Genomic DNA, 19,032 nt, shown 5'->3' on the forward strand with positions numbered 1-19,032 from the left:
TGCCTAGTAATCTCATACATAGGCGAATAGTCGGTTCTTTCTTGCTTAGAACCAGTAGGATTAATTCCTTGATGGCTTTGACCTTCCTCAGAGGTAGGAACACCCCTTGTTGTTCTGTGTCTAATCTCATGCCGAGATATTCCAACTGCCTTGTGGGCTGGAATGCTGACTTCTCTCGATTTAGGACCCAGCCGAACCTCTCGAGGTATTGGACCGTGAGGGCCACTGCTCGTTCCAAGCCGGGAGACGAGTGGTCTATGACTAGGAGGTCGTCCAGGTATGCTAGGATCGTGACCCCTTGGATCCTTAGCTTGGCTAGGATTGGAGCTAGAACCTTCGTGAACACCCGGGGGGCCGTAGCCAACCCGAAGGGAAGCGTCACGAATTGGAAATGACGCAAAGCCACCATAAAGCGTAGATATCTTTGATGTGGCTGATAAATTGGAACATGAAGGTAGGCATCCTTTATGTCTATGGACGCCATGAAGTCGTCCTTTTGGAGTGTGGCAGCTGCTGACCGCACGGATTCCATCCGAAATGAGCGGACTTTTAAGTATGCATTTACCATCTTTAGGTCCAAAATTGGCCTGACATCTCCATTGGGCTTTGGGATGATGAATAGGTTGGAGTAGAAACCCAGCCCCTGTTCCAGGACTGGTACCTCTACTATCACTTCCTGGGAAAGTAGATGATCTAGAGCCGACTTTAATGCGGCTCCTTTCTCCAGATCGTTTGGAATCCTCGACTCCTGGAAATGAGGAGGAGGAAACCTTAGGAATTCTAGCTTGTAGCCTGTGGCCACGGAAGACCGTACCCACTCGTCGGGAATGCTGGCTTCCCAAATCTCCGAAAAGAGTCGCAGCCTTCCCCCCACCTTCGTGGGTGGGGGCGCCCCTTCATGAGGTAGACTTGGGGGCTGGTTTTGCCGGCTTGCGAAACCACTGCCTCTTGCCCCTAACAGCCTGTCCTCTTGATCTGCTGTTGAAGCCGAAGTTTGTTCTTGCAGGAGGCCGTCGATACTGCTTGGCATTAGAGGGCCCCTGCCCAGGGGAGGACTGTCGTTTAAACGCAGGCCCCTGAACCCTCTTCTTAGTTGGCAAGAGAGTACTCTTGCCGTTTGAAATGGTCTGAATGTATTTATCTAAGTCCTCTCCGAAGAGCCGTCCTCCATGGAAGGGAAACCCTGCCAGGAGCTTCTTGCATGGGGGCTCAGCCTCCCAGCTTTTTAACCATAAGAGTCTTCTCATATGGATAAGGGATAATGATAAACGTGACGCTTGTTGGATAGAATCCTTGATTGCGTCTACCGTAAAACATATGGCTTTAGGGACATCCGAAAATTCTTCTGCCTGCTCGGCAGGAATAAGTTCAAGCATTTGTTTAAATTGATCCGATAAAGCTTGAGCGACTCCAATCGCAGCCACGGCTGGCTGTACTACTGCCCCTGCAGAAGTGAAGGAGTTCTTAAGTAGGGCTTCCAAGCGTCTATCAACTGGATCTTTGAAAACCTGTACGTTTTCTACAGGACATGTTAACGATTTGTTAACACATGAGATGGCTGCGTCTATTCCGCTTACTACCCCGCATGGCTGCGGCTATCATTTCTCCCATGCTTCTCCGCATCTCATTTAAAGAGGCGAGTAACACCTCCTCCGTGACCACCTTAGGGTTGGGTTGACTCGCGTCAGCTCTAGCCCCAGACCCCGATGGCCCAACGGCTCCCTGTGGGGAAAGCAGCGGCATAGCTCTATCCGAGACCTCAGACTCTGCGGGGGAATCCCCACCTTTTGTACCCTCTGATCTTGATGCCATGGTACAATACCGAGGTACCCCTGCTACTTATTGGTACCTGGGACTTATAATAGTTAAATGCCCAAACACCTGTTTGGGGAATAAAAAATGTTTCCTCTACCCTAGATGACACTTTTTTTTTTTTTTTTTTTTTTTTTTTTTTCAATCTAGGCAAGAAAAAACATTCTATCCCCCTGAGTAGTATTGCCAAAGAAAAGACTATGAGATGGAAAAGAAAACCAGCCTATTCCTAGGCTAAACCACAATCTTCTGAAGACTGTAGTATTCTTTCTGGCCACTGTGTGTCCTCAGCGCCCCGTGCTTCCCTCCAGTCCTTCCTCCCTTAAGCCAGAGAAATGAATGAGCTGTGGCATCTAAGGAAGGGCCGCCCCTTCCTTTAAACCACTGACCCGCCCTTCCCCCCCAGCTAAAACGGCGCCAAATGCGTCTATAACACGTGCACGCGCACCGCGCGCGCGCCCGCGACGGGGGGGGGGGGTTGGGAGGAAGGGCCTCTCTGTTCCTGCAGCCGCAGGCCTGTGAACACACGAGGAGGTCAGCGTTTTGCCTGCCTTGCAGGCATGAGGGAGAGGACTGGATAGAGCATCGCCTGGAGGCTTGCAGGTAAGCATAGCTCTCTGACACACACATACACTTGTACATAAAAGGCCCCACTCACAGCTTTTCCAACACTACCAGGGAGGTCACTTTTTATGGGGAAATATAACATATAGAGCCATCCTATCTTCATGATATGTGACTGGTTTGCCAGATGCAATGCATAACCTTAGGCATGTCCCCTGTGACCTCCCAGAAAAAACTTGCTAAGAGCCAAGCCCCGCAGGTTTTTTCCCCTTACTTACCTGCTCCATGCCGCAGGACTTTGCCAAGCAAGAGGTCCAATCTTCCCCCATCTCCGTGGGGATGTCTAGACCTTCAGGCCCTGGGAACCTTCTTCTTCCATGAAGGATCCACTGTCCTGGGCCCATACAGCACCCTGGCAAACAGAAAACATTAGGCGCCCCAAAGGTTTCTAAGTTCTGGGCCCAGGGTCCAGCTCTCTTAAAAAGAAAGCATTATGGGCTATACCCCAAGGGTTTGGGGTCCGGTTACTGACCACTTTAGCGCGCAGGCTTTTTTGGACAGAACCGGTAGCTCACCTAATCCCAAGGATGCGGAGGCAAGCTAAACCATGACTAACACCTAAGACACTGGCGTAAAAACTGAGGTACTCCTCCTATGGGAGGGGGTTATATAGGGAGGGGCATTTCCTGTTTGAAGATTGCCAGTGTCTACACCTGAAGGTACTCCATATAACCCATATAGTAATGAATGCCGCTCTGTGTCCCGTGATGTAACGATAAAGAAAATGTGGCGCTTACTTAATATTAAATGCTAAGCAATAATCTATAATCAGTAAAACAGAGTGTAGTAATTACGGAGGACAATCTTCATAAAAATTTAATAATAATAAATCCTCATTAACTGTGCAACAACGACAAAGGGCAAAGCGATGTGTTCAAAAATATACAAAAAAGCAGTCCAATATGTGCAAAAATTTATTTTCAACAATAAAGTCCACTATGCGCCCAAAAAGTGACAAATAATGTAGAAGTATAAAAAAGTCCATTCAGAAACAATAGTTCATGGAAAAAAGTGCATGTGCATACAGTGGTGAAATCCAGTTCATCCCAGTGATTCCACCATCCACGGTGCACTAATGGTTTGCCCCAGCTTTTCACCTCATCAGAAGACCCCTACAGGTCTAGTCGAGCCTTCAAAGCACACTAATGATATCCAGGAATATCCAGGACCAGCCAATCGGTGACTGAGAAATCTCCAAACTCCTCAAATGCCGGTTAACATGTAATGAAAGGGGGAGGGGGGGCTCCATAGTGTAGGAGTTCAAAGTAGATTTATTAAAAAATCAAGTAATATACAGTTTAAAATTGTGCTGTTCAGCTCCAAACAAATAGGGTACTTCCAGTCTTGGCAGCGACCGGAAGTGACGACACCCAGCAAGTTTTTTATTGTCTAGAAATGTTTTCAACGTTTTCTAATCCTTGTATTGTAGCATCTCATTGCTGCGGATCTCGGATATTTTTCTAGTCAACCTAATCATTCTCTTCGTTCTTCTCAGGATCTCCTGCTCTCTGGCTCTTTCATCACCTCCTCCCATGCTCGTCTCCAGGACTTTTCCAGAGCCTCTCCAAGCCTATGTAGCTCCTTACCCCAATCTGTCCATCTATCTCCTTCTCTATTAGCTTTTAGAGGATTCCTGAAAACCCTCCTTTTCGGGGAAGCCCATCCTACCCACACTTACCTGTATTTTCATTCTGTCCATCTGATCATCCCCGACAGCTAGTACCCTTTGTTTCACATGACCCTCCCTTCTAGATTGTAAGCTCTAACGAGCAGGGCCCTCTGATCCCTCCTCTATTGAATTGCATTGTAACTGTACTGTCTTCCCTGAAGTTGTAAAGCGCTGTGCAAACTGTTGGCGTATTATAAATCCTGTATAATAATAGTCACTTCTTGTCAACATCTTGGCGCTTCAATACTGGCTGCTTGCCATTGGTCTGCTTTGCAGAGCAGTCCTACCCAGTGGGTGCTAAGGGTCCCTTTCTGTCTGCCAGTATTTCACCTTAGGGAAAACATGTGGGACAACCCTTAGGGCCCCTTTGACACTGGGGCGTTTTTACAGCGTTTTAGCGTTAAAAATAACGCTATTAAAACGCTCTCCATGCATCTCAATGCACCCTTTCACATTGAGTCCAGCAAGCAGCATCTTTGGAGCAGCTTTTGGGCGCTGGAAAAAAACGCTCCAAAAATGCCCCTCTCCATTGAAATGAATTGAAAGCGCTGTAAAAACGCCTTATCAAAGTGAGGCACTGCAAAAACGCCCTAAAACATTAGAGTCTTAGCGGTGCTTTATCAGCACATTGGGATTGCAGATGAGGCTTCACTCAAATAACGCTCTAAAAATGCCCCAGTGTGAAAGGGGCCTAAAAAGGGAAAATCAGTGCCAAAAGAGGGACTAGAGATCCCCTCCCCTGTAGAAGTCAGAAAATTTTAAAAAGTTCAGTTTTGTTTCCGCCTGTACTGTGGAAAGTGAGCCATCAAACATAGGTTCTAGATCTATGACTCTCGCTGTGTTTGGAATGTTCTAGAGAAGTCCCTACACGATTTTAAACTTTAACCACTTAAGGACCGGACCAATATGCTGCTAAATGACCCAAGGGGTTTTTACAATTCGGCACTGCGTCGCTTTAAAAGACAATTGCGCGGTCGTGCGACGTGGCTCCCAAACAAAATTGGCGTCCTTTTTTCCCCACAAATAGAGCTTTCTTTTGGTGGTATTTAATCACCTCTGCGGTTTTTATTTTTTGCGCTATAAACAAAAATAGAGCGACAATTTTGAAAAAAAATCTATATTTTTTACTTTTTGCTATAATAAATATCCCCCAAAAACATATATTAAAAAAAAAAATCCTCAGTTTAGGCCGATACGTATTCTTCGACCTATTTTTGGTAAAAAAAAATCGCAATAAGCGTTTATCGATTGGTTTGCGCAAAACTTATAGCGTTTACAAAATAGGGGATAGTTTTATTATTTATTTATTTTTACTACTAATGGCGGCGATCAGTGATTTTTTTCGTGACTGCGACATTATGGCGGACACATTTCAGACAATTTTGACACATTTTTGGGACCATTGTCATTTTCACAGCAAAAAATGCATTTAAATTGCATTGTTTATTGTGAAAATGACAGTTGCAGTTTGGGAGTTAACCACAGGGGGCGCTGTAGGAGTTATGCTTCACCTAGTGTTTGTTTACAACTTATGGGGGGTGTGGTTGTAGGACTGACGTCATCGATCGAGTCTCCCTATAAAAGGGATCACTCGATCGATACGCCGCCACAGTGAAGCACGGGGAAGCCGTGTTTACATACGGCTCTCCCCGTTCTTCAGCTCCAGGGAGCGATCGCGACAGGGCGGCTATAAACGAATAACATCGTCCCGGATCGCTCCCCGACTCACGTCTAGGCAGGGACGTACAGATACGCCAATGTGCCTGTACGTGCCATTCTGCCGACGTACATATACATGTGGCGGTCTGGAAGTGGTTAAGCACCGTGCACACGATTGGATTTTCTGTCGGAAAAACCTTGGATGTTTTTTCCAACGGAATTCTGCTCAAGCTTGGCTTGCATACACACGGTCACACAAAAGTTCTCTGAACTTTCGACCGTCAAGAACACGTGACGTGCAACACTACGACAAGCCGAGAAAATGAAGTTCAATGCTTCTGATCCTGCGTCAAATTGTTTCTGAGCATGCGTCAGGAAAATTTAAAAACCAGCCAAGCAGTAAACATGACAAAAACTCTATAAATTCTGGACAGTCCTGAACTTCGTAATTAGATCGTGGGGAGATTTCAATTACTCCTGAGTTATGAGAGTCGGCGAGAGCTCCACTCGGGAACAGGCAGGAGGTCACACTACAGTTGTGAAGGGAATCTTAAAAGATTGAGGCGTCGTGATGGACCCGAGAGATCAGGCGCATCACCTCTTCAGTATCGCCGTAATAAACAACCTAAATCTTTGCCCATGGATTGAAATCATTGAGATCGTTCCTGAAGCCAAAACCCAGCTCTGATTTATTATAGGCAGAAACCGCGTGAGTGGCAGTGAAAAGCATAATGTATAGTGTCCACCTGGATTTGTAAGACTTTATTTTTAATTTTTTTTACTAATCATTATTAATAATAATACAATACTAAATGTAAACTTCAAACGTAAAAAAGGCTGAATACGACATTTACATTCTGATGCAATTAAATAACAGATAATCCAAATAAGCACCGATCAAACGCAAAGCTATTTAAAACAGGGCCGATCCTAGGGTCACAGGCGCCTGGGTGCAGAAATATTGCTGGCGCTCCCACATGGGCGTGGTCCTCTTACTAACTCCTCCCCTTTACAAATGTTTCTATGGCTACGACTCAAATACAGAGATGCTCCCCTAAGAACTCTTCATTAGTGTCCCCCATCAGAGTCCCCCCCAGCAGGTATCCCCCATCAGAGCCCCCCCCGGCAGGTGTCCCCCATCAGAGCCCCCCCAGCAGGTGTCCCCCATCAGAGCCCCCCCTAGCAGGTGTCCCCCATCAGAGCCCCCCAGCAGGTGTCCCCCATGAGAGCCCCCCCTAGCAGGTGTCCCCCATCAGAGCCCCCCCAGAAGGTGTCCCCCATCAGAGCCCACCCAGAAGGTGTCCCCCATCAGAGCCCCCCCAGAAGGTGTCCCCTATCAGAGCCCCCCCCAGAAGGTGTCCCCCATCAGGGCCCCCCACATCAGGTGTCCCCATATATCAGTACCTGTCCAATAGATCCCTGTAGCTCGGGCGCGTTGGGAGCAGAAGCACATTACAGGGGGCGGGGCATACATGGCATCTATGGTTACTAGGAGGGTGGCACTCGGAGAGCATTTCTGAAAGTGCACGGGATGATTGGCAGCAGCTCTGTCCAACCCAGAAGCCTCTCATCACACAGTCTATGGGAAAAGAGCCAACACACGCTGAGGGGGCGGGGCAGACAAGAGACTGCTCCACGTGCACCGGACAGAATTAATTAGTGGAGCCTAGTACCGGAATGTGTTCCGGTACTAGGCTCCGCTGCGGTACCCAACCCGGATTCCGGGCACAGCGGGAGGTATGCGCTCTTGTCAGTTGCCAGCGGAGAGAGCAAGCGGGATGGGGAACCGCAGCACCCGCTACATGCCCTCCGCCTCTGGACACAGACAAGGAGGAGGGAGGGGAGCACTTTGGAGCTTCGGCGTCACCACCTCTGCGGCGCCTGGGTGCGGAGCACCCCACGCACCCTGCCTAGGATCGGCCCTGATTTTAAACATTCACATTTATGAACAAGGCACATGAGGATATATCATTCCATGCTTGGCAAAGTTACAAAATTGTTGGCACAATGATGCCACTTTTTGCGGCAATGCAAGGACCCGCTCGTATACTATTCAGAACTAAAGTACCTTTACCTTAAATGAACTATACGAAACACTCAGTTCAATTCAGTGCAATGAATCATTGGTTTAAAAAAAAAAAAAAAATTGAAAGATAAAAACGATTTATCTATTTGCTAAAATAAATGTAGTAATGTTTTTTAATAGTACACATTATGCTAGATCTGCAGAGAACACCATGTTTTTTTACATCAAATAATCAGCCTGTTTAAATTACCTAACATTTCAACAAGGACATGAAAGTATGACCAATTGTCTCTTTCCCAAACTTTTACATTTATACAAATTTGTGACATTTCATGCATAGTATGGAGGGAATAGGCTATAATCCATGATGAACAGACTCTGCATATAATCATAATATAATTTGATTATTGTCTAAACATTGAAGGAACACTATGTCTCTACCACGACTTGACCTCAACGTGTATTACACATTCATACATACATTAGTATAATATAATTCTATTACTCTCTATACATAGATCAATATACCTCCAACATGACCGACCACTGGACATGATCATAATACAATTCTAGTACACTCTATACATAGAACACTACACTCCCCAACATGACCCACCACTGGACATGACCATAATACAATTATAGTACACTCTATACATAGAATACTACACCCCCCAACATGACCAACCACTGGACATGATCATAATACAATTCTACCGTGTTTCCCCCGAAAGTAAGACCGGGTCTTATATTAATTTTGTCCACAAAAAACACACTAGGGCTTACTTTTGGGGTAGGGCTTATTTATTTACAGTATTTACGGTATTTTGAGAAAGACATCTTGGCACTGTAAGGTGCAGTACCATAGTAAAATACCTTTTACCGTAGGGTATACAGCTCCCTGGTGTACAGGTATTCACCTGCTCTTCTTTAATCATCCGGGGGGAGAGAGTGTGAGAGAAGAGATCCCGCTGACATCCGCCCGCTCCGCGCGGAGGAGGAACGGGCTGAAGATGTCAGGTGGGAGGAGAGAAGAGCCAAGGTCACCTGTCATCGGCTCGCTCCGTGCAGTAAGAAGGGACGGGCTGAAGATGTCAGGGGGGGGGGGAGGAGAGGAGGAACGTGAAGAGCCGGCCCGCTGCTTACAGTAAAGAGGGACAGGATACAGACAAGGCGAGAAGAGGACAGATCAGCAGTTTAACATAACGGTACCATATTTTTTTAACACAGTAATAAACGGAAACACTGCAGCAATGTATAGGTTTGAAAAAATAGATTTTTAATGAACTTTGACTAGGGCTTACTTTCGGGGTAGGGCTTATATTGCAGCCCGTCCCGATAATCACGCTAGGGCTTACTCCCGGGGTAGGGCTTACTTTCAGGGAAACACGGTATTACACTCTATACGTAGAATACTACACCCCCCAACATGACCGACCACTGGACATGATCATAATACAATTATAGTACACTCTATACATAAAACACTACACCCCCCAACATGACCAACCACTGGACATGATCATAATACAATTATAGTACACTCTATACATAGAATACTACACCCCCCAACATGACCCATCACTGGACATGACCATAATACAATTCTATTACACTCTATATATATAATACTACACCCCCCAACATGACCAACCACTGGACATGACCATAATACAATTATATTACACTCTATACGTAGAATACTACACCCCCAACATGACCAACCACTGGACATGATCATAATACAATTCTACCGTGTTTCCCCAAAAGTAAGACCGGTTCTTATATTAATTTTGTCCACAAAAAACACACTAGGGCTTACTTTTGGGGTAGGGCTTATTTATTTACAGAATGTACAAATTTTACAAAGATTCTGTGTCCCCCTGTCACCCCCCCCCCCCCAACTGTCAGGTCTGGAGTCATTACGGTATTTTGAGAAAGACATCTTGGCACTGTAAGGTGCAGTACCATAGTAAATACCTTTTACCGTAGGGTATACAGCTCCCTGGTGTACCGGTATTCACCTGCTCTTCTTTAATCATCCGGGGGGAGAGAGTGTGAGAGAAGAGATCCCGCTGACATCCGCCCACTCCGCGCGCGGAGGAGGAACGGGCTGAAGATGTCAGGCGGGAGGAGAGAAGAGCCAAGGTCACCTGTCATCGGCTCGCTCCGTGCAGTAAGAAGGGACGGGCTGAAGATGTCAGGGGGGGAGGAGAGGAGGAACGAGAAGAGCCGGCCCGCTGCTTACAGTAAAGAGGGACAGGATGCAGACAAGGCAAGAAGAGGACAGATCAGCAGTGGCTTTAAACATAACGGTACCATATTTTTTAACACAATAATAAACGGAAACACTGCAGCAATGTATAGGTTTGAAAAAATAGATTTTTAATGAACTTTGACTAGGGCTTACTTTCGGGGTAGGGCTTATATTGCAGCCCGTCCCGATAATCACGCTAGGGCTTACTTCCGGTGTAGGGCTTACTTTCAGGGAAACACGGTATTACACTCTATACGTAGAATACTACACCCCCCAACATGACCGACCACTGGACATGATCATAATACAATTCTATTACACTCTATACATAGAACACTACACCTCCCAACATGACCGACCACTGGACATGATCATAATACAATTATAGTACACTCTATACATAGAACACTACACCCCCCAACATGACCGACCACTGGACATGATCATAATACAATTCTATTACACTCTATATATAGAATACTACACCCCCCAACATGACCAACCACTGGACATGATCATAATACAATTCTATTACACTCTATACGTAGATACTACACCTCCCAACATGACCGACCACTGGATATGATCATACAACAGTTCTATTAAACTCTATTCATAGAACACTACACCTCCCAACATGACCGACCACTGGATATGATCATAATACAATTCTATTACACTCTATATATAGAATACTACACCCCCCAACATGACCGACCACTGGACATGATCATAATACAATTATAGTACACTCTATACACATAGAACACTACACCTCCCAACATGACCGACCACTGGACATGATCATAATACAATTCTATTACACTCTATACATAGAACACTACACCTCCAATGTAAGCCACCTATGTTACATAATCATAATACAATTCTGTTATAATATGTACATACTACACTGCCGACATTGCCAAACTTTGGACATGCCCAGAATTATTTCCTTACATTATATAAGAATATAGGGCCAGATCCACAGCCAGCGGGTGTAACTTAAATATTCGGATTTAAGTTACACTGCCGGAAAATTTCTACCTAAGTGCCCGATCCACAAAGCGGTGTAACTCAAATCTGGCCGGCGCAAGGCGTTCCTAATTTAATGGGGCGAGTCCCATTTAAATTAGGCGCGCTCCCGCGCCGGACGTACTGCGCATGCTCCCGACGTCATTTTCCCAACGTGCTTTGCGCGGTTTTACGTTGCGCCGGGTTTTGAGAATCGCGACGGGCGTAAAAAAAAAAAATACGAGTTGCGGCGGGGAAAAAAAGAAAAAAGACAGCGACGCTGGATAGAAGGGTCTACTTTTACAAGGCCTAAACAGTTTAGGCCTTGTAAAAGCAGCCCTAATATTGCGACAGCAAACTAATACTTACTGAGAAAAAACGAAGAGTAAAAGCTTCGTGGATCTCCGTAAGTGCTAATTTGCATACCCGAAGCGGCATTTTGACGAGAAATGCCCCCAGCGGCGGCTGCGGTACTGCATCCTAAGATCCGACAGTGTAAGTCCCTTACACATGTCGGATCTTCTGCCTAACTATGAGAAACTGATTCTGTGGATCAGTTCCAAAGATAGAAACAGGGATACAACGGTGTATCAGGAGAAACGCCGGCGTATCCCTTTTGAGGATCAGGCCCATAATGACTACACATAACATTACATAACACATTTTTTTTCATTTTTAATTATCTTTTATCACAACACAAGCAACTTTATAATGCCATTGATGTGCAACAAAAGCAGTCTTGTAGAAAAGCCATGTCAACAATATTTTTAATATTCTTTAATTAGACTGACCACACTGGGGGTGGCAGAAGAGGAGCAGGATGGGTTATTTACCAGCCTGCGCTCTGTATTACTTTTTTAATGTGTGCTAATGCTTTCTACATATATCAAACGGATTTGGGCTGTGTAAGGATTTAGGATGATGGAGGAGGTGTGATGATAGAAGATGATGGAGGTGTGATCATAGAAGATGATGGAGGAGGTGTGATGATAGAAGATGATGGAAGAGTTGGGATGATAGAAGAGGATGGAGGAGTTGGGATGATAGAAGATGATGGAGGAGTTGGGATGATAGAAGAGGATGGAGGAGTTGGGATGATAGAAGAGGATGGAGGAGTTGGGATGATAGAAGATGATGGAGGAGTTGGGATGATAGAAGATGATGGAGGAGTTGGGATGATAGAAGATGATGGAGGAGGTGGGATGATAGAAGAGGATGGAGGAGTTGGGATGATAGAAGAGGATGGAGGAGTTGGGATGATAGAAGATGATGGAGGAGTTGGGATGATAGAAGAGGATGGAGGAGTTGGGATGATAGAAGAGGATGGAGGAGTTGGGATGATAGAAGATGATGGAGGAGTTGGGATGATAGAAGATGATGGAGGAGTTGGGATGATAGAAGATGATGGAGGAGGTGGGATGATAGAAGAGGATGGAGGAGTTGGGATGATAGAAGAGGATGGAGGAGGTGGGATGATAGAAGATGATGGAGGAGTTGGGATGATAGAAGATGATGGAGGAGTTGGGATGATAGAAGATGATGGAGGAGTTGTGATAATATAAAATGATGGAGGAGTTGGGATGATAGAAGATGATGGAGGAGTTGGGATGATAGAAGATGATGGAGGAGTTGGGATGATAGAAGATGATGGAGGAGTTGGGATGATAGAAGATGATGGAGGAGTTGGGATGATAGAAAATGATGGAGGAGTTGTGATGATAGTGAGGACTGCGTTATATATTGGTGGCATGGCAATAATGGGCACATACACTATATGACCATCTTACATCATTTCCAAGCTTTCTGAACTCGACTTACCCCACTGGAGAGGTGCCAGCTGCAGGTGCTCCAGAACCAGCTGATTTAATATCCCTTCCACGCTCGCCTCTCCTTCCCGCTTCAAGGACGGGTAAGAATTAGTTAAGGAACATAGACAATCAGCCAAAAATAAAACATTTTACACAAGATTTCCACTTAAAATACTAAAGAAAAGGATATTTACTATTAACCACTTGCTTACTGGGCACATATACCCCCCTCCTGCCCAGGTGAAATTTCAGCTTTCGGCACTGCGTCGCTTTAACTAACAATTGCGCGGTCGTGCGACGTGGCTCCCAAACAAAATTGACATCCTTTTTTCCCCACAAATAGAGCTTTCTTTTGGTGGTATTTGATCGCCTGTGCGGTTTTTATTTTTTGCGCTGTAAACAAAAAAGAGCGACAATTTTGAAAAAAACTACAATATTTTTTACTTGTTGCTATAATAAATATCCCAATTTAAAAAAACAAAAACAATTTTTTTTCTCAGTTTAGGCGATACGTATTCTTCTACATATTTTTGGTAAATAAAAAAAAAAAAATCGCAATAAGCGACTGGTTTGCGCAAAAGTTATAGCGCCTACAAAATAAGGGACAGAATTATTATTTTTTATTATTTTTTTTTTACTAGTAATGGCGGCGATCTGCGATTTTTATTGGGACTGCGACATTATGGCGGACACATCGGACACTTTTGACACATTTTTGGCGCCATTCACATTTATACTGCGATCAGTGCTATAAATATGCACTAATTACAGTATAAATGTGACTGGCATTGAAGGGGTTAACACTAGGGGGTGGGGAAGGGGTTAAATGTGTACCCTAATTAGTGTTCTAACTGTGGGGGGAGGGGGGTGACTGGGGGGGGTGACCGATCTGTGTCTCTATGTACAAGGGACACAGATCGGTCTCCTCTCCAGAGACAGCACCGCTGTCTCTGTGTAAAACGGCAATGAGAGATGATCTCATATGTTTACATATGAGATCATCTCTCATTGGCCGCACAGATCGCATCGCAAACGGACACTCTGATTGGCCGTTCGCGGCGATCTGTGATTGGCTGTGTCCAAGGGACACGGCCAGCACAGCAGTTCCCCGCTGCGCGCTCTGGAGCGCGCTCGGGGAACGCGCAAAGGGGCGGACGTCAATTGACGTCCACTTGGATTTTGGGATCCGCGCTGTAGCCGTCATTTGACTATAGCGCGGGTCCCAAGAGGTTAATATATATATATATATATATATATATATATATATATATATATATATATATATTGGTGTTGTGGTGATTCTGCTCATGTGGTACAATGAGGGGAAAAAAGTATTTGATCCCCTGCTGATTTTGTACATTTGCCCCACTGACAAAGAAATGATCCGCCTATAATTGTAACGGTCGGTTTATTTTACCAGTGACAGACAGAACAACAACAAAATAATCCAGAAAAACAAGTTTCAAAAAAGTTATAAATTGATTTGCATTTTAATAAATGAAATAAGGATTTGATCCCCTATCAAATCAGCAAGAATTATGTCTCCCAGGTATCTTCTATACAGGGAACGAGCTGAGATTAGGAGCACTCTTAAAGGGAGTGCTCCTAATCTCAGCTTGTTACCTGTATAAAAGACACCTGTCCACAGAAGTAATCAATCAGATTCCAATTTCTCCACCATGGCCAAGACCAAAGATCTGTCCAAGGATGTCGGGGAGAAGATTGTAGATCTACACAAGGCTGGAATGGGCTACAAGACCATCGCCAAGCAGCTTGGTGAGAGGGGGACAACAGTTGGTGCGATTATTCGCAAATGGAAGAAACATAAAAGAACTGTCAATCTCCCTCGGTCTGGGGCTCCATGGAAGATCTCACCGTGTGAAGTTTCAATGATCAGGAGAACGGTGAGGAATCACCCAGAACTACACGGGAGAATCTTGTCAATGATCTCAGCTGGGACCAGAGTCACCAAGAATACAATGGGTAACACACCACGCCATGAAGGACTGAAATCCTGCATCGCCCGCAAGTTTAGTTTGTGTCATGACCTTGCAGTAATATTTTCATGACCAGTCTGTCTCTTACCTTGTCTGTGTTATCAGCCTTAGGGCTTGCTCTCTCACACCTGCAGGATTAAGTAATCTTCCCTCAGTGTGGCTCCACCCCTAGCCTAAACGGAAACCACTATTTAACACTGTGTCCTCCAAGCCTGCCTTGCCGTGCAATATTGTGTGTTTAATTTCCTGCTTGCCGCGTACTCTACGTTTGTCTCTGTTACCGATCTTGGCGTGTTCTCGACTATCCCTGCCTGCTTGTGACCCTGACCTTTGGTGTGTTCTCAACTATCCCTGCCTGCTTGTGACCCTGACCTTTGGTGTGTTCTCTGTTTATCCTTGTCTGCTAGTCGCCCTGACCTTTGGCTTATCCTACTGTAGCCTACCGCGAGCGTGAGCTGGGAGACCCTGGGGGCCGCGACCTGGTGTCAGTTGCAGCGTAGTCCATCCTCACCACTAGAGGCTCTGGTGAACACCTGTTGGTTCTTAGACTCTGCGCTCTAGGGAATCTTAGGCCTCGTACATACGATAGGTTAAACAGAGGACAACGGTCTGATGGACCGTTTTTCATCGGTCAAAACCGATCGTGTGTGGGCCCCATAGGTTATTTAACCATCGGTTAAAAAAAAGCCAACTTGCTTTAAGTTTAACCGATGGATTCCTAACCGATAGGTCAAAACCGATCGTTAGTAGGCACAACCATTGGTTAAAAATCCACGCATGCTCAGAATCAAGTCGACGCATGCTTGGAAGCATTGAACTTCGTTTTTTTCAGCACGTCGTCGTGTTTTACGTCACCGCGTTCTGACACGATCGTTTTTTTAACCGATGGTGTGTAGGCGCGACTAACCATCAGTCAGCTTCATCGGTTAACCGATGAAAACGGTCCATTAGACCGTTCTCTTTGGATGGACTGATCTTGTGTACGCGGCTTTAAGCTCTAGCTCCCTGTGGGATCCGTGTTGGTGCCCCAGTGGACCTGCCTTCCTGAACCTCCCAGAGTTCCATCCGCACCCCAACGATGTGCATCTGTCACCTGGCCTCAGGTGATCTGACAGTTTGCGTATAATAAACTCTATCCATATACAGAATATGAGACCACTAAAAAAGGATGACGAAAAGGAGCTGGGCTGTGAATATTATGGCAATGTTTGAATTTAATAAAGCCTTATAGCAAACTGCGAACCAGATGCATTTATATTTGGGAAAACAGATGACTTTATCATGCTAAATAAACTCGGACTGAATATTTTCATTTAAAACACTTTTTAAGTCTAGGACTACACAGGCAATTACATTTCTTAACTACGCAGAGGTTTAACCATTAGCTGACCATCAGCCCTTGATAGAAGTACACTGTTTTCAGCAATCAGCTACATTTCTTTACACAGTTTATAGAGTAATGGCTCATTTAAGTTTATGGTAGGTGGTCTTTATAAAAACACTGTTGAGATGCATTTTTAGTGCCCCCAACTGCCCCTCTCTTAAAGGGGTTGTAAAGGTTCGTGTTTTTTCACCTTAATGCATCTTATACATCAAGGTGAAAAAAAAAACTGGCAATCATGGGCCCCCCAGCCCCCCCGCTTAACTTACCTGAGCCAATTCGCCTGCTCTGCGCGTCCCCATGAAGAATCAGCGTTGATTGGATAGATTGACAGCAGTGCAGCCATTGGCTCCCGCTGCTGTCAATTAAATCCAATGACGTGGGCGCTGGGGGGGGCTGGACCGATTCATACACTCGGCAGCTATGGACGCAGGGTGTATGACATGGGTGCGCGCCCGAAAGGTAACCCCCTCGGGAGAGAGCTTCCCAGAGGGGGTTCGCTATTGCGGGGAGGAGACGCGAGAGCCACCGTGGGACCCCAGAACAGGAGGATCGGGGCCACTCTGTGCAAAACAAACTGCACAGTAGAGGTAAGTATGAAATGCGTGTCGTTCTGTTAAAAAAAAGTATGAAATGTTTGTTATTTTTAAAAAAAATTAACCTTTACAACCACTTTAAGCTGCAAAGGCAGCATACTCTTTTTCTCCCTTTCAGCTCCCGTGCCACACCTTGGCTGCTGCCGTCAATTTGGGGGATCAGCAATGGAGACACTGTCTTCGTTCATTGGTAAGTATTGGGCCAGTTCGTTCTGGCCCATTCTGCCATTGTTCATGCATTTACCACTGTGACACATCTCTATCTATTTTAGATACATTCCATCTGCATCCACCCCTGATGAGCGAGCAATGATCTCCCGAAACGTGCGTCGGGTTCTCTGATGCGTGCATTTGTATATACTGCATTGTATAACGTTTGTATCAATTTTAATTACATTTTTATTATGGGCAAATCCATTGGCTGAGCTACCATGCTGTACTATTCATGTATGTACATCTATTTTAATAAAAAATCTATACTGTAACTATTTTTGTTACTCAGTGGCAAACTGTGACCACCTCATTTAAAGTCCCAAGGGCGACTCTTTTTCTGCATATGCATACAGGGATGGAGGTGTATCACCAGTGACTGCAGACCTTTTATCTTTATTTCAAAGCAGCAGACAGGAGTCAATACTGCATCGCTTTCCTTTCGCGTCCACAGCAAATATTATCACTCCTGTCGCGTTGGGTGGGCAGCTGGTGCAGCAATTCTGCGGGCAGTTGGTGCGGCAAATACCAGTGAAGAGGTAGTATGGGAGAAGTCTTGCAAGCCGCACATTGCTGCAAATCCTAATGGAAAAGCAGGTGGTAGTCTCAGCCCGGGCTTTGGTCAGGCCACACCCCTAACTTGTTTTGCTCCACCCCCTAGAGCTTAACGCTTTGGGGTGTGGCCCTGAGACTGCCAGTTACTTTTACATTAGGATTTGCAGCAATGTACGGGCTTGCGGGACTTCTCCTTCACTACATGCTGATGTTTGGAGCCGAGACAAGCTCCGTTTCTGGCCGGCACTCCCAGCAGTTGCTGATTGATTAGGATCATTAGGAGCCTTTTGTACATAGGCAGTGAAGAGTTGTCACATTGCCTCCCTACTGCCTGTAAGCCAAGTCCAGTAAAATGGAAATTATAGTCACATGACTACATTTAGGGAGCCTATTTTGTTACCACAACATATGGTAACAAAATGTAAATATACGAGTACATCTGAAACCCTGTCCTTTACCCCTTGTATGGTGCGAGCACAACCATCACTCTGTCCTTCACACCTTGTATGGCACGAGCACACCCATCACCATGTCCTTCACCCCTTTTATGGCGCGAGCACACCCATCACTCTGTCCTTCACCACTTGTATGGCGCGAACACACCCATCACTCTGTCCTTCACCCCTTGTTTGGTGGCGAGCACACCAATCGCCCTGTCCTTCACCCTTTGTATGGCACGAGCACACCCATCACTCTGTCCTTCACCCCTTGTTTGGTGGCGAGCACACCCATCACCCTATCCTTCACCCCTTGTATGGCACGAGCACACCCATCACTCTGTCCTTCACCCCTTGTATGGCACGAGCACACCCATCACTCTGTCCTTCACCCCTTGTTTGGTGGCGAGCACACCCATCACCCTGTCCTTCACCCCTTGTATGGCGCGAGCACACCCATCGCCCTGTCCTTCACCCCTTGTATGGTGCAAGCACACCCATCACCCTGTCCTTCACCCCTTGTATGTCACAAACACACCCATCACTCTGTCCTTCACCCCTTGTATGGCACAAGCACACCCATCACCCTGTCCTTCACCCCTTGTATGGTGCAAGCACACCCATCACCCTGTCCTTCACCCCTTGTATGTCACAAACACACCCATCACCCTGTCCTTCACCCCTTGTATGGCACAAGCACACCCATCACCCTGTCCTTCACCCCTTGCTTGATGGTTAACACACCTGCTCCCCCATTCACACCTGAGACCTTGTAACACTAACGAGTCACATGACACCAGTGAGGGAAAATGGCTAATTGGCTTTTGTTGCCAGCGGTTTAGACATTAATGGCTATGTGTTGAGTTATTTTGAGGAGACAGAAAATTTACACTGTTGTACAAGCTGTACGCTCGCTACTTTATATTGTAGCAAAGTGTAATTTCTTCAGTGCTGTCACATGAAAAGATAGAAGAAAATATTTAAAAC

General features: G+C 45.7%; 1 protein-coding gene across 1 annotated transcript in view; it reads right to left on the reverse strand.

Moving 5' to 3' along the window:
- The window catches only part of TRAPPC9 (trafficking protein particle complex subunit 9), an 806,634-nt gene that overhangs the window by 317,421 nt on the left and 470,181 nt on the right, over positions 1–19,032 (reverse strand). The window contains exon 21 of the mRNA XM_040355009.1: positions 12,880–12,970. Coding sequence (XP_040210943.1) covers positions 12,880–12,970 — 91 coding nt within the window. The remainder of the gene's footprint in view (positions 1–12,879; positions 12,971–19,032) is intronic.

Source organism: Rana temporaria, chromosome 5 (genome assembly GCF_905171775.1).
Source record: "Rana temporaria chromosome 5, aRanTem1.1, whole genome shotgun sequence".
NCBI classification, from domain to species: Eukaryota; Metazoa; Chordata; class Amphibia; order Anura; family Ranidae; genus Rana; species Rana temporaria.